We start from the raw sequence: 26,329 nt of genomic DNA, 5'->3' as shown, positions 1-26,329 counted from the left end.
CGGCATGGTCCCTGGTCCTCAGAGCCTGAGAGAGAGAGAGAGAGAGTGTGTGTAGCTCACACCCCTGACTCCCCACCGTCTCTGCCACCGTCAAGGAGGAGCATCCGCGCGTCCCCCACTGCCCAGCTTTCCCCAGCCTGGAGCTCAGTAGACTCATACCTGCTCTGCTGGCCAACTCACCTCGCCCCTCGGGCCTTCCGGAAACTTCCCCGAAGTGCTGACTTTTCCCCAGCCCTGCTGCCCCTATCACTGCCCTGGCCACCAGGGGTTTGGGTTGGCTTTCTCGCACAGGGTATTTATTGGACCATAAAAAGGCATGAAGCTCAAAGAGACATTTCACATCCACCAGGAGGCTAAAATAATCATAATAAAGGTAAAGACACGAGGGAAACTAACAACACAATGCAGCCAACCCGGGCCCCTCCCTGGTGCCGTCCCGCGGGGATGTACCGGGCGCAGTCTCGGGGAACACGGTTTGGCAGTTCCTTGAAAAACGAAACACAGGGATGCCTGCGGGCTCCACTGGTTAAGCCCTGACTCTTGATTTCGGCTCAGGTCGTGATCTCGGGGTCGTGGGATTGAGCCCCGCGTTAAGCCCCACGCTAAGCGGGGAGTCTGCCTGAGATTCTTCCCCTCCCCCAGGGCTCCCTCTCTCAAACAAATAAATCTTAAAAAAAAGTGAAACACAGTCTCTGACCCGCAGCCCCACGCCCCACCCAGGGGGGGTCTCCTGGTGTGGCAAAGCCCGGAAGAGCAGAGAGCAGGGCCTCCAGCAGGCCCCACGCACCCACGTTCACTGCAGCTCGACCCACGAGACACACCATGGACGTGTCCACCAATGGAGGAGTGCATGCACAAAATGTGAGCCATGGGCACAGCCCTTCTTCAGCCACCTCGGTGGTCTCTGCGGGCCCCATTCCCTGCCCCTGGCCCCATGGGGACCCCACATTCGAATACTGGTCCCCCCACTCCTCCTGCCCACTGGGTCTCAGTGGCCCCCACGGTGGGACGGGGGTGCGGCCGCAAGCCACCCGGGTCCTCACCATGTGCTCCTCACAGCCCCCCCACCCCCCAGGCAGGCACCACCACGGAGAGGTGAACGACCTGCGGGGGTCACGCAGCCCTCTGTGCGACTGTCCCTCCAGCACCCGTCTTGACTCACTGCCCAAGCTCCTGGCCACATCCTTTCCCGGCTGCACAGCGCCCTCTGGTGGGCACACTGGGAGTTGTCGGGGACCCAGAGGAGAAACCAAGAAGGGGGCCGGCCCCAAGGTCAAGGGCTGCCTGGGGACAAAGACCTGCAGGCACGAGTCCTGGGGACGGGTCAAGAAGCACAGCAGGCAGGGCGCAAGGGGAGGCAGAAACGTCCGATTTCTCAGGCGTGAGTGGTGTTACTGCCCAGAAGGGGCTGTGAGCCCGGGAAGGGGGTGTCACCGGGCTTGTCAATGCAGAACCACCTCTGGGTCCGCATCTCACAGGGACCCACTTCCTCCCACTCGCCTCTGTCCCCAGGCAGGCCAGCCTTCGGGGGGCACTGTGGCCCAGCCCTGATCCTGACTGCCCACGGGTAAGAGGGTGATCTCACAGAGCGAGGAGGCCCTGGGCCCAGGACTGACCCGTGGAGCTGGGAGGGGCGATACCAGGATTCCTGCTAAGAAACACTCAGCTGGTCTTCAGGCCGTTTCTGGCACAGAGCCCCCCCGGGAATTTCCTGAGCGCCCAGAACCACAAAGCGTCTTTTGTCGTGTTAACGAGGCGGCTTCTGGCCACACCTGGGGGCGGGGGCTGGTCCCCAGGAGACCCCCCTGGGTGGTTAGGGGGTGGGAGTTGTCGGTCTCCGCCCTCCCCACCCCCTCCCCGGACCTCTAGAGCAGAGCCACGGGGGTGCAGGTCGGATGGGTCACCAGGGGCCAGTGATGTCGCCCCTCAGGCCCCAGTAAGGAAGTCAAGACCCCGGAGCGCCTGCTGGGAGAGCCTCCAGGCTGGTGAGCAGGAGCAGGTGCGGGAGAGTGGCGCCCCCTCCCTGCAGCTGCGTGCGGCTGAGGGCACCCTTGCCTGCAAGCCTGCGGTCTGGCCAGCGCGACGTTTCTCGGAGCTCCGTGAGCCGCGCTGGCAGATTCACGGAACCCGAGGAGGGGGTCACGGGAACCTCTGACTTGTAACTGTCAGTCAGAAGCACAGGTGACGACGGGGACTTGTGACTGGCGTCTGAAGGTGGGGGGCAGATGTGTGGGCCTGGGCCCTTAACCCGTGGGGCCCGACTCTGTCCCCTGGTGGACCGTGCCACGCCCAGTCCAACCGTAGGGCGTCCGGCTGGTGCCCAAGGATTGCTTGGTGGGGGGATGGACCCTCACATCAGAATTGGTTGCAGAACTTTTTAACAGGTGACCAGGTCACCTAACGCCTCTCCTCCCGTCACTTCCAGGGAAACTGAGGCAGAAGTGGGTAGCTCTTGTCCAGGGCCTGTAACATGTGGGGGCAAATCCAGGTTCAAAACTGGACCCAGTGGGTAGAGAAGAGGTTTTCCTTCCTGTTGTATATTCTAAAATCCCACCCTCTCCTCCACCACCCCCACCCCCTCTGCCACCCCAGCCATCACTTGCCAGAGAAGCTCTCTGCGAGGTCATCGTGGGGCAGCCCCCAGTAGCCCTGGCCACAGAGTCATGCTCCTGTCCCCCCCCCACACAGCCCAGGCACCACTGTGGACTCAGGTTGCTGGGGGTAAAGCAGAGTGCAAGCAGTCATTAGTCCCAGATCTGCTTAGAGGCTTCTCTTGGAGGGACAGGGACAGATACAGTGCATAGGGATCCAGGCTGAGATGGAGGGCAAAGGGGCTGTACAGGCCAAGGGGAGGGAGCATCTCGGGCTTACCTGGGGCAGCCAGGAGAGCTGCCTGGAGGAGGTGCCAGCCACCTCAGTGGGCTGAATAAGCGTTTCGGGAGTCTCCTGGTGAGGAAGGGCTGGGAGAGGATGCTCGAGGCAATGTGCCCAAAACAGACCGTGAGGGGTCCCTCTCACTGAGCTGGAGGGGGTGGTGGGGGCTGGGGCTGGAGCCTCAGTGCAAGTGGGTTTGATGAGGGTGTGGTGCAGGGACAGTTCTCCTGGGAACCACAGGGAGGTGCCTACAGGGACGCTATGGGCACAGGCAGGCATTGTATCCCCTTTTATAGATCAAAGCCTTGGAGCTTCTGAAAGGAAGCTGCTCACCTAACACTGGAGGGGAAGCAAGACCCATGTGGCCTCCATGCTCAGCTGATGGGCCTTATTCTTGTTCCCATCCATGTCTTTGCTTATGCTGGTCCCTCGGCCCAGAAGATTGTTCCTTGGACAGGCCGCCTGGCTCATCCTTCAGGGCTCAGCAACAAGCCACCCTCCTCCAGAAAGCTGTCCCTCAACACCCCTGTCTGGTGCAGGCCTCCTTGGGGCTCCCATAGCCCTAGGCCCTTGTCAGTTTCTGTGGCTCCCCCTGGGACCCCTGGGCTCTGGGCCACCATCAGACACGGATGGTGGTCTTCCCCCCTCCTGCTGTCACCGGGGCTAGTGAATGAGCCCGGTCCCAAATGATTGACAATGTTATGCCCAGAGAGGCTGGAAAGTAGCTCACGGTCTTCCTGCTGGGACAGGAGGCTTGTCCCTCATCCCAGGGGCCCTCCACACTTACCAGTCCTGGGTCCCAGGTCCCAGCGGGAATAGTGAATGTCTCAGGGCCTCAGAAAGTCTGCACCTCTATTTCTGGGCTCATAAGAGTGTTTCCCAGGCCAGAGAAAGATGCATCTGCCTGGTGGACCCTGTCAACCAAACCATCCCAGGAATGTATTTGCTTTTTTTTTTTTTTTTTAAGATTTTATTTATTTATTCATGGGAGACAGAGAGAGGGAGAGAGAGAGAGAGAGAGAGAGAGGCAGAGGGAGAAGCAGGCTCCCAAGGAGCAGGGAGCCCGATGCGGGACTCGATCCCAGGACTCCGGGATCATGACCTGAGCCGAAGGCAGACGCTTAACCATCTGAGCCACCCAGGCGCCCAGGAATGTATTTGCTTTATACACGTATGTATCTGCTCCCGCTGCTGTCCTCCTGTGAAGGACAGGACATCCGACATCATTCCATTCCAGGCCCACCCAGAGCCCCTTGCGAGCTCTCGTTCCATCCACACTGGCTCGTGGGGCCTTGGGCAGGATCAGTGTCCTCCCCGGCGGGTTCCAAAGGAGGACCATGTTCAGATACTTTAACCAGCCAGGGATCCAGTGAGATGTGTGCATTCAAGGCACGTTTATCTGCACTGAGCTGGTCCCCACCCCCGAAATCCTCCTCCCTCTGGGGAGAATGCCCTAAAAGTCCCAGGCTTTACAAAGGGAAGGAGGAGCGAGATTGAACTTGGCCTCCTGCGGCCAGGCACCTCTGGGCCCTGTGTCGAGCCATTGCTCACCAGGCAGGGAGGGCAGGGGCACCATCAGCACGAAGGAGTGACAGAGTGAAATGCAGTGGGGTGTCCGCATGGTCGGAGGCAGGCAGGAAACGGGGCGCACTGGCTGGACCCACTTTCCCAGAGGTAGGGCTCTGTGCCCAGCCCTGGCTGGGATCCACCCTCGTCCCTCCACCGGGGGCCCAGCTGCCCACCTGGAAGAGGAGGAGCGTGCAAACAGGGCTGCCAACCGCATGTGCCACCGGCCCCCTCCCTTGGGCACAGTTCCTCTGCAGAGGAGCCCCCCACCCCCTGCAGAACAGCTTCCGCATTACAAGCACCTGCAGATGCCCCAGTGCTTGCAAGTGTTGTCATCTGCAGGCAAGAAGCCTCCTGTTTACTAATGTGTGCCAGGCCCCCAGACCCCAGCTCCAGATCCTATCCTCTAGCCCTACTTCCTGCTCTCTCGTCGCAAGCCCAGGACCCAGCTATGATAGCCCCGGGGAGCCCCCAGCGATGTGGGGGTCAGTGCCCCTTCGGATGTGGCGCCTTGGGGAGGTGCAACCGAGCTCCACAGGGAGTGTGCGGAGCGACCGGCTTCAAACCCACTCTTGAGACCGGGAGCCCCCAGGTGCCTCGGGCAGCAGCTCCGAATGGGGTGCTTCCCTCAGGTAAACCTCGATGGAAGTGAGAGTGGGGAGCAGAGGGAGAGCCCTCCAGGTGCCAAGGAGGGAAACAAGTTTTGATGGGCCAGGGCAGGTCCATCACCCCATTCATTCATTCATTCATTCACCGGTATGGGAATGCTGTCCAGATTTGGGGGGGGTTCACAGGGCATTGGGGTTGGCCAAGGCCTCAGCTTTGGTGACAATCTCCCATTTCACAGCTGACCAAACTGAGACCCAGAACTTGAGCTACAAAGGCATTTCCTGGGCCAGGCCTGGATCCTGCCCCCACACCCTGGCAGCTGTCTTCTGGTGGTCTGTGTCTCAGGCCAAGAGGAAGAGCCCCCGGGGAGGGGGGCATGCTGAGGGGTGGGGTCAAGGCCCCCACCTCGCTGGAGCCCTGCACTGGGGGATGTGTGCAGGCGAGGAAGTCCATGTGGCCAGGCCAGGGACCCCAGCCTGTGGGTAGGACGCTGGGTCAGCTTGCTGCAGCTAAAGGAAGGATTATGGTGCAAGAACCCCAGGAGACCCCCTTGGATGCTGGGGCCAGCACACTTGGCTGTGAGTCCTTGCTTGGCCACCCGGTGACCCTGGCAGCTTTCTCCCTCCCTGAGCTGCTGCTTTCTTCCCACCCTTAGAGCCAGGGCTCTGACCTGGTACTTTGACTATGAGTCATGTGGGGCGTGGACGCAGATCCCCAGATGTCACCGCAGTCAGTGGTCAGCCCTGGTGCCATGAGACAAAGAACAAACACCCCATTAGTTTGGGGCGATCAACCTGGCAAATAGGATTATGGCTACAGTTGCAATTACATTTCAGCAGCTAATCCAGCTTTTTAAGGATGAGTCCCTGGTTCAGTTTCCCACTCTCCCAAATGATCGCCAGTCACTCCCTGAGTGGTTGGGGAAGCTAGGGACTCAGTCCTGGTTTCTAAAGAATATACCTGGTTTTGGAGGCATGAAAAGTGCATGAAGCTAGATGTAGGAGCACAGGGACGAGGAGCAGAAAACAGAAGTGTTTGCATCAGAGCCGCGACCCTCTCTCCTGCACCTCCCCAGCCCTGCCGGCGTCAATGGCTTTGACTGGATCAGCCCAGCGGGGGTCCTACTCAACACTCTTCTTGAGAACAGGAATGGCTGGGAGTAGGGGTGGGGGGGTGTCCACCTGTTCCCTTATTCTTTAGCACAAAATTCCTGGACCTGGCTGCGGGCTAGGCAGAACTGAACCCCCCAGGGAGGAGGTCTGAATAATGAGTTGCCCACAGGCTGGGTGGACCCAGGCTGGGGACATCTGAGTAGGTCACAGGGTGGGGAGAGGTTGGTGATTGGGTGCCCCAATATCCATCTCCCCATCTGCCTTCATAACAGCTCTAATTTTAGTTGGGTGTAGTACTGCTCAGCTAAAAGACTACATTTCCTAGCCTGCCTTGCAGCTAGGACCAGGCACGTGACCAAGTTCTGGCCAGTGAGAAGCAAGCAGGCGTGTCCAGGAATCAGGCAAGGCATGTCCTTCTTTGGTCCTTCCTCCATCGTGCAGCCTGGAAAGTAGATGTGATGGCAGAGCTCCAGCAGCCGTCTTGCACTTGGAGGTGAAGGGACACATGCTCAAGAAGGCAGAGCAAGGAGCTGGCAGGAGCCTGGGTCCTGGATGACATGTACGGCCTTTATACTAGTCCTACGTTTCCTACATCTCAACTTCTTTTATGGGAAAGAAAAATACACACGTATCTTGTTTACGCACTGCCGTTAGGGTCTGAGTGGATCACACGGTACCAGCGGGATGACTGGGCAGGTCAGTGCAGGACCTGACCCTGGGGAGAAGGTCTCCTGCACTAAGCTAAGGAGCTGGGGCCACACCCTCCAGACCCAAAGCTGTGAAATCGAAGGCCTAGAGGGGCCCAGAGAAGCACAGTAAGTACCATGGGGGGGGGGGGCGGCAGTGGGTGTGGAACCTGCATCCTCCACACAGGAAAGTCCAAGCCTTGTATCAGCCCGTTCTGCCCCCACCTCCCCCAGCGGACATTGGCAATGACTGGAGACCCAATGGGAAGAGGGGCGATACACGGGTCTGGCGGGTGGGGGCTACAGGGCACAGCATAGCCCCCACCACAGAGAATGATCCAGGTCCAAACATCCATGGTGCCACTGTTGAAAACCTCCAGCTTACTGGGGCAGCCGGGTGCATAGTGTTCGGCCTTTGCCTAGGACAGAGTCCAAGGTGTTGGCCTGGCTTTCAGTGTCCTTCATGGCCTGACCCAGCCTAACAGCTCGAGAGGTCAGTGGTCAGAGTTGGGCTGTAAAATGTAAAATGTAGTGGAAAGCCCTCCCCAGGGCTGCACTGAGGTCGAACGAATGAATGGAGCCTGTCCTATACGTGTGTGTTAAATGCAACATTTATAATGTGTGGTGGACTCTGGCTCTCATCCTGCCCGGCACTCACTCGCTTCCTTCCATTTTCCTCAAGGGGCCACCCCTTCCCCTTTCTGAGTCTGTGCCATCTGGATGAGAACGACCCTAACCTGGACTCCAAAACCCCCGGGGACCCAGGCCCGTGCTTCCCGCTCTGGGCATGGTGCCTGGCTCAGGGACAGGCCTGTGACCCAGGCCAGACCACTCACAGGCAGCGACAGTCCATCTTGATGCGCTGCTGGAAGGTGGGAAAGGAAGCTCTTTCCTCTGCCGTTGTGGAGCCGCAAAGACAGAGGCCTGAGCTGGGAGGGGCTGCTGGGTGAGGTGGAGAGGGCCTGCCTGACGCTGAGGCTAACTTCTAGGTGAGCAGGACGGACAGCAGGAGAAACAGAAATCCCTGGTAATTTCATTTGAGCCCTGGATGCAGCTGTGCCTGAAGCCGTCCTTGCCTTGGACGCTTCAGTTATGAGAATCTGTGGTTCTCCCTTTTCATTCCTTACAGTGTGGCTTTTGTTATCTGCGATGGGAAAAGTCCTGGCTAATACAGGGGTCAGCAAGCTCTGGCCAGGGGCCAAATGCCCAAGTGAGGAGTGGATTTTACGCTGTTACAGAGCTGTAAAGAAAGTGAACGAATTAGAGAAGACTGCATGACAGAGACTGTGTGTGGGCCTGCAAAGCCGGAACGCTTTGCTGTCTGGCCCTTTGCAGAGGTCTGCCGAATCCTGGATTAATACAGTTCTTATCAAAATTCTTACTCTCAGGACTTGGGTCACCCATTTTCATCTTTCCTTTCGGGGTGGGAGCCGTGCGTTTGCCCGAGGAGGGCTTTGGCTGCCTTCCGCTCCCACTCAAGTACCAATATGGCCACTTTTCCTTCTTTCTTTCCATACTCGCTGCCCATGACTGCTCCCACCCTCTGTCCCGAGGGGCTTCTAAGTGTCCTGGGGCTTTGAAAAGAGGGAGGGGAAGGTGTTTGCACAGGGACATCTGGCAGGGAGTGGAAATCCTGGGTCCCAGGCAGACAGACGCCTTTCCGATGGAAAGTTCATGGATTATGTGCTGCAGCTGCAGAGAACTGATGGAAGGTTCTGGATCCATAGCAATGAGAAAAAGAGGTGCTACAGCTAGGGTGACCAACGTGGCCCGGTTTTCCTGGGACTATATGGCTTTATAACTGGAAGTCTCTCATCCTGGGGACCCCCTCTGTCCTGGGATGGTTGGGTCATTCATCCGAACCATAGCTCCTCCACCCGGGCAAGTGTGCGGCGTTCTAATGATGGCCATCCTCAGGCACTGGCTGAGCCTCCAAGGGATGGATCATGTCCAAGCAACTCTTCAAAGACTGGCCCCCGCTGTCCCCAAGTGTCCTCCCAATGCTGGCCCCTAGTCCTTGCCCCCCTTCCGCCTTTCCAGGCCCAGATCCTGAGGGTCCCATGTCCTTTCTTCTTCCAGCTCACCCAGGCCAAATGACCATCCTCCAGTAGGTGGCGCCTGGTCTCTCTCAATTGTATCGTCACAATATAAACTCTTTCTCTGCTTTTCTTAGACCCTCCCTTTGGGTTGCAAAAGCCTGGTTCGGAAGCCTCAAAACTAGGCAGGGACAGTTTCCCCTCTTTTCCCCTCCTGCTGTCACAATCCGACTTCCCTTGGGGGCAGGTGCAGGCCTCTGACTACTGAAGGGTGGATCCCCTACAAGCCACGCTTCACAATGGGGGCTTTGCTCGGAGCAAGACTTATTTTCTGTATTCCAGTAGTTGTGTTAGTGGGCAGTGGGAGAGGCTCATCCGAAGCGACTGGAAGCTGGAGGTCTGAACAGGGGCTGCTAGGCCACGTTCCCGGCCCTGAGGCTGAGTTGTTGGTTCTTCGTGTTCAAGTGCCACATCGAGGGGGAGTCAGCCCACCTGTCCAGGCGAGGTCTGCATTAGTCAGCGTTAAGTCAGGCCAGCTGCTATAACAGACAAGGTCCCCATCACGCGGGATCGATACAGTAAAGGTTGATCTCTCTCTCTCTCTCTCATCACAGTTCAGCTGGGGTTGGCGGGGTTCTCTCTGCTCCTCAGTCTGCCCAGCACCTGTAAGTGCAGGTGATGACACTGACCGATTGTTGAGACAGGTGGAGGACCCCCAGTCACCAAGGTAGCAATTGGTGATGCTTCCCTCTGCAGGGGCCAACCCGACCCCTACCACCTTTGAGCCAAACAGCAAGTTTGTTCCAAGGTGGCCCTGAGCCCACCAGCAAATGCCTCCTCACATCCTGGATTCAAAACCCCTGCAGAGATCAGAAGTCACAGGATAGCCTGCACATTTTATTCTTGGTGAACAGATGCTGGCTCCAGGTGCTCACTCCTTCTAGTTCTCTGGGCTTCTGGGCACCCCATGCAATCTCGTCAAGCTCTGGGTGGGCAGTGGGGTCCTCATTCTCACCCTGGGAAAGGGGGAAGCTCTGTCTGCCCTTTTCCAGGGGAGCCCTTGGCAGCACACAGGGGGCAGTCAGGAGGACTCCCCGGAAGGCTCTCTCGGGCTTCTGCTGGAGCTCATCTGTCTCCCACATGCTCTTCTCCCAGGTGGGCTCTGGTTTCCACTCACCAGAGGGTGCTCTGCCCCTCCCACAAAAGGGGGGCTCCTCCCCACAACTCTCCCCTACCCCCTGACAGGGGCTTTGGAAAACCTTGTGCACAGAGACTATCTGGGATATGGACTCAGAATTTTCAACTGTTTGTACATTTGTCCAGTGGGAGCATTTCCCGAATGTGCTGATCTCCGGAGCAACCTGAGTGTTTACTCATCATGAAGATCCCCAGCCCCTTCCCCAGGACATCCTGCAGAAGTAGGTCTGGATTCAGGGGTTGGGGTTGGCTGGTCAGGCAAGCTTGGGACACTGCATTCAGGGCCCACTTCAGGTGGGCCTCTCTCCCTCATGAATCTTCAATAGCTCCCCAGTGCCCATGAAATTGAGTCCATGCTCCTCAGCCTGGCATTCTGGCCTCTCTGTGTCTGAGCCCCTGTCTCCTCCTGGCTTCATCTTTTACTCTGCTTCACGACCTCCCAGCACCCAGCAGCCCTTGTTCAGACTGTTCGATCATTTGGATTTCTGCTTCCCTCTCTCTGCATGTCCATATCATACTGTATTGGTTTCATATTGCTGTGTGGCCGATTGCCGCAAATGTAGTAGCTTAAAACAACATGCGTTTGTTACACCAAAGTTCTGTGCTCAGAAGCCAGGCAAGGTGTGGCTGGTTCTCTGCTTCGGGTCTCACAATGTGCAAACCCACATGTGGGCAAGGCAGGGGCTTAGCTGGTGGCTGAGGTCCCTGGTCCCTTGCAGCTGTCAGCCGGGGGGCTGCTCTGAGCTCCTAGAAGCCATCCGAATTCCTTGCCACGAGGCCACGAGAATATTCCCTGCTTATCATGGTGGGTGGGATTAGGTCAGGTACACCAGGATGATCCCTTTTGACAAACTAAAAGTCAACTGATTAGTAGCCTCGTCACACCTTTGCCATGTACGGGAATGGGCATGCTATCTTGTCATATTCACGGTCCTGGGGATTAGGGCGGGACATTTTGGGGGGCCATTAGGAATTCTGTTACCACAAATCCACTCCTTTCCAGGCCCTTCTCATGCACCTCACTACCCCAGGGGTTTGCCCAGTGCTGCTGGTACCTTCCTCAGGACCTGCTGTCCTCTGGCCTCGTGCCACATTGTGCTCCCCCATCGAACTGGGGACTCCCAGCATCAGGATGGGGGTGCTTTGCCCCATATCTTCCACTCCATGAGGCACAGGCCAAGTCTCCCTGGCGGTTGAGATGTGCAATGGAAGGAGCCCAAGCTCTGGGCCTGATGGGCCTGGGTTCGAGTCCCAGCTTCACCAACTGGTGTGACCTTGGCCAACCATTTCCTTCTCTACCTCAGTTCCTCATTTTGTGCAATGAGTCTGATAGCACCGTTGCACAAGGACGCGTGAGGTCCTGTAGTCGGGCATCTGCTCCTTATCTAGACTGTCCAACACACACTCAGTGTAACCTGAGTTGTGGGGGTTCAGAAAACACTTGTCAGTGAAGCCAGTAACAAGACGCAAGAGCAAGGCAGGAGAAAGGCAGCAATAGGGGGTGTGGTCGATGCTGGAGACGGTGCTTGAGCTCGATCGCAAGGTTTAAAGGAGTCAATGTCAGGTCCCTGCTCTCCATGGCTTGTAACATCATGGGTCATGGATGCCGGCTGCCTCCTGGAAAATCATTTGTTCATTTGACAATTGCTTATTGAGCACTTAAGTGAGCGAAGACCAAAGCAGATGTGAAGATGGTCTCCATAGAGCTTACAGGCTGGTGGTAGACAGGGAACAAGTAATGGCATATTGTCCTCTGTCACAAAGAGAACAGTAGATTGTTAGGATAGAGAATACCAGTGAATATGTTTGGGAGGAGGAATGAGTGGGCCCCTGCGATGTGCGATATTTACGCTGGGGTCACACAGAACCAGGGGAAGAGCACCGCACTAGAAGGGACAGTCAGTGCAAAAGCCCTGGGGCAGGAACTAGTTTGGTATGTGTGTTAGTGTGTGCACCTATCTACACACACACACACACACACACACACACACACACAGAGGAAGGGGAATCATAGAGCTCTTACCATCCCAGATTTCTCCCAATCTTGAAGCCATTCAGAGACTCCCCTGAAGACACCGAGGAGAAATCACACACTGTGGAGGGAGCGACTTACAGGTCTTGAACTCAGCCCTGCTCCGCCTACCTTTGTCCCCGGCGCCGCCTCCCGCCGCGGCCAGCAGGGGGCAGCACGACGCTGCGCTACCGTCCCTCTGCATCTGGAAAGGCGCTGCTTTACGTCCCGTCCTCCCGGGAAAACTGAGGCACAGAGACAGGTTGAGAACAAGAACGAACCCAGGCGTCCTGCCCGCTCGTCCGCCTTAACCCTCCCTTCTCCCCGCCCCACCCTGCCCGGCTGCTTCCGGAGCCAACCCAACCTCCGGTTCGGGATCGGATTGGGGTGGGCGGCGGGGGGTCCGCGGGGCCGGGGGTTCCGGCGTGGTCGCCCCGACCTGAGCTGGGAAGCCCCACCACCGCCCCACAGCTCCTGAGGATTCGCCCCATGAACGGACACTGAGCCTGGGGTTGGCGGCTGTGGGGACGCAGGGTGGTCCCCCGACTCTGTGAGAATAGGGTCGGGGACACTCCTCACTTCTCAGCCCGGCAGCCAGCGTGGGCCGGAGGCCCGCGACACCCCGGCCCCGCAGTGCCCGCGGCCCGTGTCCGAGCGTCCGCGGTGTCGCCGCCGGGTGGCAGCATCCGCCCGCGCGCGCAGCTCCTCCCGCGGCTCCCCACCCCCAGCGGCCCCGCTCCGGCCGCAGGCCGGCTACGTGGGGCTCCGCGCCTACCCTCCGGTTCCAGCGCTCAGTTTCCCATTCTCACTGAACGGGACGTCCGGGGCGCTGGGGCTCAGGCAACACTGTGAGTGAGGCTGCTACGGTCCCTTCGCGTCTCTCTGTGCCTCAATTTCCCTGCCTGTGGTTCCTTTCCAACGCCCTTTTCACCTGGGAACCCTCCCCATCCACCTGGCCCGGTACAGCGGCACCACCGGGCCTCGGATCCAGGGGCCAAGGAATGGCCTGCGCGGTGGTCCTGGCAAAGGTTTAGGGAATTGAAAAGGATTAAGAGGCAATGGGGCACTTAGTTGAGCAGGACTGCAGGGGTGCGGGTAGGTGGGCTCTGAGCTAGAGTCCTCCCGCCCCGGCTTGGCTAGGTGGGACCCAGGGTGGCTCGAAGCAACTGCCCCCACCCTACCCTTCCCCAGCGAGTCTCGGGTCTGGCTGGTCCTCGGCAATTAAGCGCTTCCCCATTCCATCCCCTCGCCCAAGAGTGGCACGCTTGAGGGCGTTCAGGGCTGTGAACCCGCGGAACAGCAGAGGATCCTGGCCAGGATGGCTGTTAAGGCGGCGGGTCACCGGCCTGCCCCTCAGGACAGACAGAGCTTCCTGGGGCTGTGCCAAACTGGACCGCTCTGGGTGTGCGAGGCACCGCAGCCGGGTAGACCTCGTGCTCTGGGCTCTTAACGTGAACACTGAGCCCGGCACTGCAGAGGAGACTGAGCAGAGGCAGTGGAAGAAGCGAAGCAGGGAACCCCTGGGGGCGAGGAGCCTCTCCCAAAGCCAACTGGGCCCCTCAACATCCTCCTATCCGTCCCCATCATGGTGCTTCGTCCAAACGCTTCTGCAGGACGGCATGCGAGCCATCCGCCTGCATCAGGCCAGGCCTGTCTGTCCCTTCCCTGTCCCCTCTGAGGTAGTCTTTCTGGCACAGGTGGGGGTGACCCTGGGTGCTGGGGGAGGGCTCTGATCCATGTCTGCAAGGGAGGCAGCGATACTTGGGTTAAGGGTGTGGCCCAGGAGGACCCCAAGCGTATAATTGCTGGGGGGAGGGGAAGCGAGCCAAGAATGGCTATGGGGGTGGGTGGTCTCCGCCCTGCCACCCCCACGCCCACTAGAGACTGGAAGCCCAGTGGCCACCACCACCTCTACGGGACGTTCTCCTGCACCCCACCCCCACTCTTGCAGGCGTAGAGGAGCGGCCAGCCCCACCGCAGGTGTCTCTTCAGAGACGCACCCTCCCCTGCGGGCCGCCCCCCCAACTCCGCGCACCCAATCTCCCTCCCCCTGACCAGTCCCAGGAGGCCGATCGGAAGGAAGCGGGCCTGGGCAGGGGTGTGTGTGTGTGTGGGGGGGGTGGATGTGTTTGTGTGTCGCGGGGGAGGGAGGAGAAAAGGGAGGGGAGAGCCCGGGAGCGAGGGAGAGAGAGCGCGCGGCGAGCGAGGAGGGCGGGCGGGAGGCGGATCCTCCTACCTGGGGCGCGCTCGTTCTCTCGCAGCTCGCTTGCCGGGGCCGCGAGTCACCTGGGGAGGCGGACAAGTGCGGACACATTGGCCGCCGCGGCGCTCGGCGAGGCGCGCACGGCCCCAGGCGGCTGCGCCCAGTGGAGGCAGCGCCCGCCCGCCCGCCCGCCCGCCTGCAGTGCTCCGGCCCGGCCCCCGCCGGCGCTCGTCGTGCCCAGCGATCTCTCAGCCCAGCTCCGAGGTCGCGGTTCCCGGCCCAGGTCACTACCCAGGCGCACGCGGCGGCGGCGGCGCCCCGGGCTCACCATGGTGGCAGCGCGCGCCGAGTGCCCGCGCGTCGCCGGCCGCCCGAGCCGCAGCGCTGGCTGAGAGCGGTCCACCGAAGCCCCCTGCCCTTGCCAGTTCCCCACCCGGCCCGCGCGTCCCCTCCGGCCGCCGCTGTCTATGGCGCAGCCCCCCTCCCTGGATCATGCACAGAAACTTTCGCAAGTGGATTTTCTACGTGTTTCTCTGCTTTGGCGTCCTCTACGTGAAGCTCGGGTGAGTATCCCCGTGGGCAGGGGCCGCAGCCCCGGGTAGGGGCAGCCGGGAGGAACCGGTTCCAGAGGGTCGCAGCAGAGACGTGGGGCCTGAGGGGGCACAGGCGGCTCTTGGGGATCCGGGGCTGGCCTGTGTGTCGGACCCTCGCCCCGGCCCAGCAGAGACGCCCCCAAGCCCCACGAACGTACTCCCGAAGTGCGCCGAGTCCAGGGCTGGTGGAAGGAGAGCAGGGCGCGCAGACGGCGGCGGCCAGGCTCGCGGGTAGCGGCGAGCGTGCCCAGCGCGTACTTTCACCTGTTTGGGCTCCAGGCCCTGGGGGTGGGACGCGCCTTCCCTCCCCCGGGCTGCGCTGGGCGCCGAGCCCGGGCCGAGCGCTCGCCGTCTGGAGGGCGCGCCGGGGCCAGGAGCCGGGGGCGTCGGGCGGCCGGGAAGACCTGAGCGGGCGGGGGGGCGAGCACCCCGGCAGCGAGCCTGCAGGCCGGGGCACCTGCCTGGGCCCTTCGACCCTATCCATCACCCGGACGTGTTGAAATTGCCTTGACAACTCGTCCGGCTGGCTCGGGATGGGCCGCGCGGCGGGCCCGGCCGCCCCGGGCTCGGTCCGGGGCCCGCGCCCCCGCCCGCCCTGGGCCCTCGGCCCGGCCCCCTCTCGCTGCGCTCCCCCTCGCGCGGCCGGCCGGGCGGGCGGGCGGGCGCCCGGCGGGCCGCGCTAGCTGCTCGCAGCAGTAGCTGCTCCGAGTCGTATTTCCACATTCCTGAACCCAGCCGAGTCCTTACCTGTTGAGCTGCGATCTCCTTTAGACAGAATCTGTCTCGGCCTTGCTCAAAGTGGGGGTGGGGGGAGCGATGTGACCGTGAGGGGGTGCGGTGCACGTCGCTCGGGGGCGCCCACGGCCGCGGGCCCTGCCGCGCCTTGCGCCCCTACTGTGCGCCGCCGGCGGCCAGGAGGCAGGCCGGCCCCTGGCCAGAGCAGAGCCGGCAAACAGCCCGGCGGGAGGCGGAGACGCGGCTTCCCAGGCTGAGAGGTAGAAGCACCACCTGATAATCATCTCGTCTATTGCCGGTCCTTCTGTCGCCCCCTCCGCCATTTTATAGATGGGGAAACTGAGGCCGGGGGCTGCAAAGGCAGGGCTGAAAGACCCTGTCCTAGCCTCAGTTCTGCAGGCCTGGGCTGGCATGCCTACCGCTGCTGGTGGTTCTGTTTATTGTGGGTCTGTGTAGGCTGTGTCCCTGGGTGTTTGTCTGTGGAGGTGAGGGTGCCTGCACTGAGTCCGCCAGGGGGTGGGGGTTGGGAGGGACGCACTGTTTTGGATCTCCAGCAGCCCCTGCAGTTCCTCTCGCTGTACCCCCCAAAGTAATGGGCAGCCCCTAATGAGGCTCTCTCTGGTCTAAGGCTTTGTCTGCTCCTGGCCATCCTAGATTTAGGTCCGCGTTTTAAGGATCAGGAAACTGAGCAAGGGAGGCCAAGTCACTTGTCCCCGAGAGTAAGAGGCAGAGCTGGGACTGGCTCCGGCCTCCACCACTGACCTCTCCTCCTAGCACCAGCACCAGTTTCTCAACAGGAGTCATCCAAAAGAACACCCCCCACCCGGCCCCCCCAGCTTGTGGGAAGTGCTCTATGACTTTTCCCTCCCCACCCCAGGCAGCAAAAGGAGCTTGAGGTGGTGCCCGACCTGGGCTCCCAGGGCTGGTTGCAGGGCTCAGAGGCCTACATGATGGACCTACCAACCTGCGGAAACAAGGCAGCTTCCCTCTCCCCTCTGTAAATGGGACTGTGGCTCTGGCCATCCTAAACAGGGTGGTGGCCCATGTCTGAGTAGAGAGAGATCAGTGAGTGAGACCTGGCCTGTGTGCCTGCCTCTCTGGGAGAGGGCAAGAGAGCCAGGTGCTGCCTTCTGCCTCCACTCAGGAGTCCTGGTGTGGGAAGCTCCCCCCGTCCCCGCTGTGCCCCCTAAAACACACACTCCTGGGGGGAGAGGAGAAAACCTAGTCTCCAAACACCTTGTGGAACCACATCCGCGAAAGCCAGGGAGCCACCATGGGATCTGCTAAAGGGAGGGGACTCAGCCTCGGCCGCTACCTGCCTGCCCACCTTGGAGCAGGGGTCTTGCTTTCTTTACAAGCCATCTTGGCCACACAAGGCAGGGAGGAGGGGGGAGCTGGGCCCAGATGTGACCCGAGGGGTTAGTGACTTGGGAGTCCAGTGCAGTAAAGATGAGGTTTGGGGTTCATTTCTCCCCCTCACTCCTCATTGGTGGCTTTGGCTGGAGGCTTTAATCTCTTCGTCTGCCTCCCTCATCTGAGAAGTGGGATCACAGTAGCACGTCCTTCACCGGGTACTGTGAAGATTCGTCCTGGGTGCCTGCACCCTGGGGGGAGGGGGGCCCAATAAACACCTGTGAGCACAGCCAAGCTTTCCTCACTATTAATGACCTCAGTATCAGCACCCTGGGGACTCCTCCAGGTAGTGGGTTTTGGGGCCATAGACGTTCCAAGCAAACGTCAGAGATTGCATGCCCTGGGGGGATATTCCATGATCATGCCCTCCCCCCAACCCACACCTGTGTGTGTACGTTTATGAATGTGCATGGGGACCCTCCCCCACTCGTGCACACGCAGCCACCACACAGACATGTAGCCCCTGGGGGAAGCTCCCAGACCAGCAGGGATGGAGAACTCCGGCCTCACAATCCCTTTGGGGATCAGGGCCTCAAGAGTCGGTTTGCCTTGGATTTTGAGCAATTTCAAAACAGATGGCTTTGGGGAGTCACAGTTCCTCACTTTTGGACTGAACAGCCTCCAGGCTGCAGCCCTCAGGGAGGCCAAGCCAGGGCGGGGACAAGCCCTTGGAATCCGGGCATCCTCTGTCCACTGGAATGGGGTTACAAAGTCCCAGGATCGGCCCTGCTCCATTCCTACCCTGGGAGAGGCAGAGGGATCCGGTGGGATGAAGGTGAAGGGGGCAGCCCCCTGCTTCTGGATGCTGGGCATGAATCTGCATGCCAGGTCTAGAAGGTGGGAAATGCCCCACCCCTGGACCACTGGCCATATCTGCACAGACCTCTCTTGTCATCATCCCTGCCTTGTGCTTTCGCCCCAGCTGACAGGGTCTACACTGTATCTGGAAGATCATTCATATATAGCCAGGCTTGGCAGACAACAGGAGGTGGGACTCAAAACCTCAAAATAGGAGGTGGGTTTCTGGCCTTTAAAAAAAAAATCACTGGAAGAAGAAGGATTGTTTAGGAAGTGTGTCCTTGCGAAGCTGCTCCTCCCTACACCTATCCCAACCGACCCCTCAAAGGACAGCAAATGAAGTGAGACGGGGAAGCCAAAGTTGGGGGCCTCTGCGAACCAATTAGGGGTGCCTTCTCACTGCCTCTCCAAAGGCACTGAGGCAGGACCCTACAGAGACACCAGTGCGCATGTGCACAGGTGAACCCTGCCTGGCTGGGCCTGGTTGGTTAGGGTGAGAGTGTGCGACTCAACAGCCAGCCTAACCAAACCCAGGGGCGCGCGCAGCCGAAGGGGCAGCACACACAGTGCATCTGTGCGCACACACCTGCGTCCTCACAGACGCGCCCACGCTCCCGCGGGCACACACAGGCACGTGCAGGCACATGCATGCGAACACGAGAACAGACTACCGAGCACAGCCCCCCAAGAGGAGCGCACGCCCCCGCGCGGTTACGCGGCGGTGCCTCCCCCCAGGTGCACCTTCCAGAGCAGGCCAGAGCTGTGCGGTTCGCTGAAGTTGGGCGGGGAGGTGGGGGGACAGGGGCCAAGGTAGCTTGGGCAAGCCCTGGGGGCGGCTCCTGTCGCACGCTCCGGTCAGCCTCCCCTTTAAAAAACCCGCCCGCAGAGGAGGCGGATGTAGGGGCGGCCCGTCCAATGGCAGCTGCGCGCCTCGAGAGACTTGGAGACTTGAGCCAGAGCGAGCGACAGAGCCGGTTCCGACCGATCGACGGACGGAGGGCTAGACAGCCGCCGAGGCGCACCCGCTGCCCACTGCCCGTCCCCTCGCTCCACACTCCAGCCCCAGCGCCCGCCGCGGCCCCGGCCCCAGCCCCAGCGCGATGCTCGGCCCTGGCGGCGGGGCACGGACGAATACTGCGCTGGGGCCCGCGCGCCCGGGTCCCTAGCGCCTGGTGTCGCCGCCCCACCTCGGGGAGGGCCGCGGAGACCCCGGCCTCAGCTGGCCCAGGCGCCCTGCCCGCCGGGCCCGCCAAGCCCTTCCAGGAGCGCCGGCCCACCATGCTCCTGCTGTCGCCGCGCGGCGCGCTCCTCTCCGTGTACTGCCCGCAGATCTTTCTCATCCTGTCCAGCGGCAGCTACCTGTGAGTGCCGCGGGCCGCACGCGGGGCGGGCAGGGAGGGGGTGGTGGTGGAGGAAGCCCTCTCCTCGGCCTCCAGCGCAGGGGCCAGGCGGGTAGGAAACTCGGCAGCGGAGTCCTTGGGCGGGGCACCGGGTGCCCGACGCGCTCGGTAGGCTGGGACTTTGGGTCTCCTCGTCTGCCTAAGGCGCCGAGGTGGAGGACGTGGGGGGCGGCCGCAGCAGTGAGAAGTTACGGCTTTGGGGTCAGAGAGAGCGTGGCCCGCCAGAGGCCCTACTGCCCGGGTGGACCAGACTGCGCGCACCGAGCGCGAGGGCGGGAGGGCGCTCGGCGGCGCGGGGATTCCCTGCGCGGTCCCCCCGGGAGTCCCGGACCAGCGGGATCCCCTTCCCGTATAAATCCACGGGGTCGGCCCGCCTGGGCCGCCCTCGGGAGAGCCGCACGCACACACCCGCTCCCCCGCGTACACACCGGCGCACACGTGCCCTCTGCGCCCCACCAGACAGCGCCCAAGCTGTCCTCGGTGGCGGCTGCGGCTTCTCGCGCCTTCCCGCCGCGCTGAGCCGCCCGACCCAGCAACTGCCTGCTCCTCACCTGGGGGCGAGGGGGACGCGCAGCGCGCGTGCGGCTGGCCGAGATGCGCCCTGGGGTCCTGGCCAAGCAAGGCAGCGCGCGGAGCGTGGGCGCGCGTGTGCGTCGGGACCCGCAGCGCCCACCGGGCTCCGGGGAAGCTCCAGGCAGGGCCGGGCCGGGCCAAGGGAGCCGAGGGGGCGCGTCGGCGCAGCAGTGGCTTCGCCCGATTCCTAATGGGACGCATATGCGCTGGCCTCCGATTTAAAAAGAAGTTTGATTTATGGAACCGCCGTTTGGGGGAATTTAAGCTGGATGCTACTGATTAAACCTCAGAGCTAGCTCTCCTTCCCCTTCTCTCCTCCCCTCCTCCCCTCCTCCCCTCCTCCCCTCCTCCTCCCCTCTTCCTCCCCCCTCCTTTGCACGCGGGCCACGTCCGGGGTCGCCTAACGCGGCCAGAGGGGGCAGGCGCTGCCTTCCCGCTCCGTGCGCCACCCCCACCTCCCGCGCGCCCGCAATCCTAATAAATGCCGTGCCCCCACCCCCTTTTAATAGAGGCGCAGCCAATTTCTCCTCCAGCTCCTAGGAAATTACTATCCTACCCGTTTTCCTTCTATAAATAGTCGCGCATCTTGAAACAAAAGTTCGCAACCGCAGCCAGATGCTGCGAGGCCCGCGGTTTCCCGGGCTGTGGGACATAATTACAAGGTCCAGGCGCAGAGAGTGCTCCAGGCCCGGCGGGCAGCCCGGCTGCAGAGGCATCGCCTGGGGAAGGTGGGGGGGGGGGGAACAGGCCGCCCCAGGCAAGGAGAGGGGCCGGATTGGGACCTCCTGATCTTTGGGGAATCAGGCTAGGAGAGTCCTGCTTCCTGCAGCCCTCCTGGGAAATGGATCAACCAAGGGGGCCTTGGAATCCCAGCCTCCGGTTCTCAGAGGTCAGAGGTCAGAGGTCGGGAAGCCTCCCCCTCCCCCTGAAAATCCCCGCATCTCAATCTTAAGCTAGAGAATCAGCAGCTACTATGCCTTAAGAAACCATTTTTGGAGCCAGCTGGCTGAGGTTTGGCGTTAATGGGGCGGTGTCCAGGGGTAGGAAACCAGGAGTCCTCCAGGGGGTGTCTGGAGTAAGAATTTGAGAGGAGAAGGTGGACAAGGGGCTCAGGAGCTGGAGAGAGCGGGACCAAGGCAGCAGTGAGGGGCTCTGGGGCAGGTGGTGGCCAGTATGCGTAGGTAGACCCCAAGTTTTCCTTCAGGTTGGCTCCCCCAATCCCGGCCTGCAGTGATTACCATCTGTGCCCACATGGGCTCGCTCCCTGCATGTTCACTGCCACAGCTTTGTTGGGAAAAATTCTCCAAAGGCGCTAGTTTTCCAAACGTTCCTGGGCCAGTGCGGGGGTCCAGGGCAGGTGGTGGGGGGCAGCAAAGCAGACTCTGCCCCCTGCCCTGCCTTCGGCGACCCCTGCTCCAGCACCAGCCCAGCCTGACCATCAGACCCCCTCTCCACCCCGGGGAAAGAAAGTGCTGATGCCAGGCTTTCCTGGGGAGAGATTCAGTTAGCTGCTCCCAGGAGCAAGAGAAGGAGCTCTGGGGTTTCCCCTACCCCTGGAGGAGGCCACGGGTGAGAGCAGGGCCCCGGGGCTGCAGATGACAGTGAGAATGGTGGGAAGACCCTCTTGGGTGGCTCTGCACTGATATCCGGGTGCAGCTGAGGCGGCCTTTGCAAAAGTGCTTTGAGAACAGTTGGGGGTCAACAGTAAGCCCACCTCACTACCCCGGGAATACTTAGGCAGGTTGGCCCTGTGGGATCTGAGGATGCCAGGGGCAGGAGGGGCCCTGGGCGGAGGCTCCTTTCTGCCTCAGAGAACTTTCCAGAAGGCATCCCACTGCTGGGATCACAGACACTGGTGGACAATTGATCCTGCCCTTTTCATCTGGGCTGCTCTCCCAGCTCCCTGTCTTGGGCTGTGGTCCGTGCATAGCGAATCCCAGATGCATGCCTGGGCCCCTGCCACTGATTGGGTCGGACGGGTGTGCTGGCCTGGAAGGGCCCTGAGCCCCCGCCTGATGCTGAGCTTGGCTGGCCTTGTGAGGCAGTTCTGGCCAGCCTTACCCTTCTCTGCGCCACTGTTGTCAGGGCAGAAGCTTCCACGGCCAGTGGGGGATCAGCGAGGGCCCCAGGGAGGGCAGGTGGGGGGCCGCAGGCCAAGAAGAGGGCTGTGGTGCTGGTCAGCTGGTCTGGGGGCCTCGTGCCGGGACCAGGCTGTCCTCCTGTCCTGGGCAGGTCCCTTCCGGTCTTGGCCTCCCTCTCCCAGATGCGGAGGTTGGCTACCGTGATCCCCCCAGGTCTTCCGGGACGAGCCTCTCATGGTGACCGCCCGCTCCGGGGAGCTGAGTGAGTCATGGGTGACGGGGCGGTTACTCACCGACCACCTGGCTGTGGGGGGTGCTGGGGGGGCGCTCACCACTGCCCTGCCAAGGCTGGGCCTCTTCCCGGCTCCACCGCTGTGGCTTTATTGGTGGTGCCAACCGCAGTCCCAGAAACGCTGTGGGCACGACCCCGGGGGGCGGGCATTGCTGAATCAGGCCCCCTCCCCTGGCCTTGGAGCCTGTGTGGCAGCAGAACGGGACCGCCCAGCTTCATGTGCATTGGTTTCCCCTTGGGAGGAGCAGCTCCCAGCCTGCAGGCTGCGTCTGTCCAGGTGTGGGAGTTGCCCTGCTGTGTGGCCTTGGGCGGGTCCAGGGGTTTCTCTGAGCCCCAGTCTCCTCATCGGTGGTCGGGAGATGGAGATGCTTCCTCTCTGCAGGCTCACGTTGGGCCCACAAGCCACCGAGACTCCAAGGCACGTGTGGCTCCATGCAGTGGCGTATCCAGGGGGTTAGCGCCGGGGACCTCCCCGGGACCCCTGGCCTGGGCTGCAGAAATGGAGTTTCTCCCATCACAAAGTGCTCCCAGAGCTTTTGCCACGTGGGCACGGCTCATCAACTGCGAATCAAAGGGCGGATGGTGCGCTCTGGAGGTTACTTTTGACCCTATGTGTGTGGGGAGGAAGGGCCAGGAGGGGAGGTGGGTGCTCATGTGCTTCCTCCAGGCCCAGGTGTGCCGTGCAGCCATGTTGAGGCCCCCGCAAGGGAAAGGCTCACTTTCTGACCGAGTTTCCCTTGAGGCCTCCCTACTCTGGGCTTCCCATCCCTGCTCCTCCTCTTGCTGCCCAGGTGCATTCTGTAACTCAGCTGTGCCCTGGGGGGCCAGGGCCAGTGGGACTCAAACTTCTGGAGTGGCCGTGAGGACTTGGCAAGCAAATGCAGAGATGTGCCCCACCGGGTTCTTGGTATACAGTGGGTGCTCAAGAGATGGGGTCACTCTCAGCCATTAGGAGCAGGGAGGCTGGGCAGCTGGGGTGCAGAGGGAGGACTGGTGGCTGTATTTGTTCAGGGGAGAGTGTTGAACTCTCTGGGGTGTCTCAGAGGGCTTCCTAGAGGAGGTGGCACCTAGGTGAGCAGAGAGGCACTCTGGAGGTCACATAGAACCCAGGAAAATGGCCGTCCCGGCTCTGGAACCAGCTCTGCCACTGCCTTTGGGAAGAAATTCGCCCTACGGTGGTCCAACAGAGAAAGGCATGCCCGGGCCCCTGGGGCCTCCAGGGGTGATCCTGGCAGGTGCGAGATGCTCTGCGGGGAGGAGACCACCGTGAAGGGAAGCGATTTTTGAGGCCCTGACTTCTCAGTGTTTCCACACTTGGCTCCTCTAGGGACGCTGTGGACACAGACCCAGCAAATCACACACCATGTCGCCCGGAGCCTCACGCCAGCCTCCGGGGGCAGGGGGCCAGGGCCACATGGCCTGTGGGGAACCCAGAACTCCTGCTGGGGGTCTGGGCCAAGGCTCTGTTGTCAGGCTAGCCTGGGCGAGACCCCGAGGGTGGTGGCAGGGGAGGGAATGGGATGGGGCGGAGGTCTTGATTGTACAGACCCAGACCCCCCATCAGCTCGGGTTTGGGGGGTACCCAGAACAGGGCCCCTTTTTGTGAGGCCCGTGGCCAGTCACCTAGACTCTCGGGACCTCTCCCCCCGACCGGGGCAGATGGAGGGGCTTCATCTAGTTGCCCTGGAGCCTCCATTTTGCATGGCTCTGGGTCCGGCTCAGAGAGGGCTCAGCCCCCCCGCCCCCCCCCCCCCCGGCCCCGACTTCCCCAGCAAAGGGACGAGAGGCCCGGAGCTCTCTCTTGTCAGATGAAACCTCGACCCAGGGCTCCCTCAGCCTGATGAAAGGGTCATTGTGTGGTGCTGGCCGCCCGCTGGTCAAGGACAAAACCTCCGTTTGTCCTCCTTCCCTGGCGCGGGTCTGGGGCCTCCCCTTGGGCTGGCTAACAGGGTGGGGGTGGGCACAGGTGCGCTTCCTCCATCTTCCCTGTCTCCATCACAGAGCTGCTCAGCCTGCCCGGCCCCCCCCCTCCCCGGTCCTGCCCTCAACGTGGGGTATCCTCAGCCTCCGACTTGGGGGGGTGCCCCAGGCCTGGGCCACTGGGCCAGCCCTGTGGTTGGCAGGGGAGTGGTGAGCTCTCCAGCCCCGGAGGCATACAAGCAGATGCAGGATTGAGGGCCAGGGATGCTGGGCAAGAGCCCTGCCTGGAAGGAGGCCAGCACTCACGCGTCCTCTGTGCAAGGCAGCCACGGGGTGTGGCTGGCCCGCTCTGTGACTAGGGATGTGGAGGCCCCGGGAAGGTCATCCCATAGCCTCAGAGGCGGAGCAGTCAGACTCTGAGCGCTGCTGACACCACGAAGCACTCGGTCGGAGGATGTGAGTGGAACACACTAGAACCATGCAGCCAACTGGCCATCCTCCTGCAGATCCCGAAGCCCGCGAGGTGCCCATAGCAGGACGGAGAGGACACCAGCCGAACCGGCAAGCAGCTCCCCAGGCATCAGCCGTGGTCCGGAAGGGCCTACGTCAGCACCCCCTGGCAGTCCCATCCTGATCAGACGAGGGGCCTCCAGGGCTTTTCAGACCTCACCGCTCCCCCCCGAGGCCGCCCCTGGCCCAGACCCTCCTCCACAGCCTCTCAGACCAGAGGTGCCCTGTGTGCTGCAGTCCTGCTGCGTGCCCAGTGGGAGCTGTGAGTGAGCAGGGCCCCGGGGGGAAGGAGCCTTGGAACAAGGGTGGGCGGTGCCTCAGCTTGCCCGCCCCGAAGCAGGTCTTGGGGCTGCCGGGGTGTGGGGGGCCACCGGGCTGAGGGGTCTAGAGCTGAGACTTCAGCCCTCACTGTCCCAAGTGGCAAACAGACGAAAAGCCCCTCTGAATGGGAGTTCCTCCAGAAGGAACTGCCTGCCCACCAGACAGACCCCTGACGGCTCTGCGTTCCACTTCTGGAAGACTCAGGTTGTCTTGGAGAGGTCTTCTGTCCCGGGGCTGAGGGGTGCACACCAGCTGGGGTCTGCTCTGAATTTGTTTCCTCCCTGGCTGCCTGAAAGGGGGAGCTAAGCAGGGGCCCCCACCTTGGGGGGGGTGAAGTGAGGAGTGTGAGGGGCAGAGCGCCCAGTAACTCCCTAGGTCACGCTCAAGGTGGCTGGGCTCATGTTCAAACCCAGGCCTGTCTGTCTTCTCATTCACTGTTTGTAAGAGAAACCAACTACTCCGGCTGGTTAGAATTGTCTAGGGACCAGGAGTCACGAGGCTCTGAGCGAGGGCTCTCTCTCTGTCTCTCTCTCTTCCCCGCCCCCACCTCCACATGTTTAGACTTGGAACCAGAGGGACACCTTTCCCTCCAGGCGTGTGAAGGGACCAAGAGGCCCTCAGATTCCTGCTCCGGGGTCCCTCTCCGCCTTGGGCCCCAATCCAAGGGGCCCTGAGACCCCCTTGAGCACAGAGAGAGAAGGTGGTCCCCGCTGGCCCCTCATGAGCTTCTAAGTTGGGCCAGCATGTGTGTAGTTGCCATGTACCATGGACTTCGGGCAACCCTCCCGTTCTCCTTTTTTTTTTTTTTTTAAGATTTTATTTATTTATTTGACAGAGAGAGACACAGCGAGAGAGGGAACACAAGCAGGGGGAGTGGGAGAGGGTTCAGACGCAGGCTTCCCCCAGAGCGGGGAGCCCGATGCAGGGCTCAATCCCAGGACCTGGAATCATGACCTGAGCCGAAGGCAGATGCTTAACGACTGAGCCGCCCAGGCGCCCCCCCAACCCTCCCGTTTTCTGCCTTGGCCTGTCGCTGTGGGTGGTGAGTCTCAGTGCTTCAGGCCCCTTCTGTCCCCACCTGCCCTTCCTGCCAGGCCTGCCACACTACTCCGAGCTTGCCCTTCTTAGCAGCAACTGCAACCCCCGAGCCAGGCGAACAAGGCTGTCCGTGTATGCGGGTGTAACTGGGAAGCGCCCCTCCTTCCCCGTCATGTACACAAAGCCCTGTGGGGTCCTACAGAGCAGGAGCCCGACCCATCCGCAGTGATGGCGGATCAGGGGAGACCCCTCACAGAAGGTGGCCTCCGACCTGGGCCCTAAAGAATGTGCTGGGGAGAGTGGCGTTCTTGGCTGAGGGGCAGCCGTGGGCGGGCAGGGGGCCCGGGGAGCAGGCTGTCGC

The 26,329-nt window shown here is 61.5% G+C and overlaps 1 protein-coding gene across 2 annotated transcripts in view; it reads left to right on the top strand.

The window, feature by feature from the left end:
* The first annotated feature begins 14,786 nt into the window (after window positions 1-14,786).
* The window catches only part of WNT7B (Wnt family member 7B), a 48,169-nt gene continuing 36,626 nt past the window's right edge, over window positions 14,787-26,329 (top strand). Inside the window, exon 1 of one of the 2 annotated variants that reach the window (XM_028115309.2) lies at window positions 14,787-14,857. In XM_028115309.2, the coding sequence (XP_027971110.1) occupies window positions 14,787-14,857 (71 nt within the window). Of the gene's footprint in view, window positions 14,858-19,111; window positions 19,195-26,329 lie in introns of those variants that run through there. The other variant, XM_088025682.1, reaches the window with a different exon arrangement.

Source organism: Eumetopias jubatus, unplaced genomic scaffold, assembly GCF_037043125.1.
Source record: "Eumetopias jubatus isolate StellerSeaLion01/CBP00866 unplaced genomic scaffold, mEumJub1_p1.0 scaffold_8, whole genome shotgun sequence".
Lineage (NCBI taxonomy): Eukaryota > Metazoa > Chordata > Mammalia > Carnivora > Otariidae > Eumetopias > Eumetopias jubatus.
The sequence above is the reverse complement of the archived record's forward strand: the minus strand, read 5'-3'. Positions and strand labels throughout refer to the sequence as shown.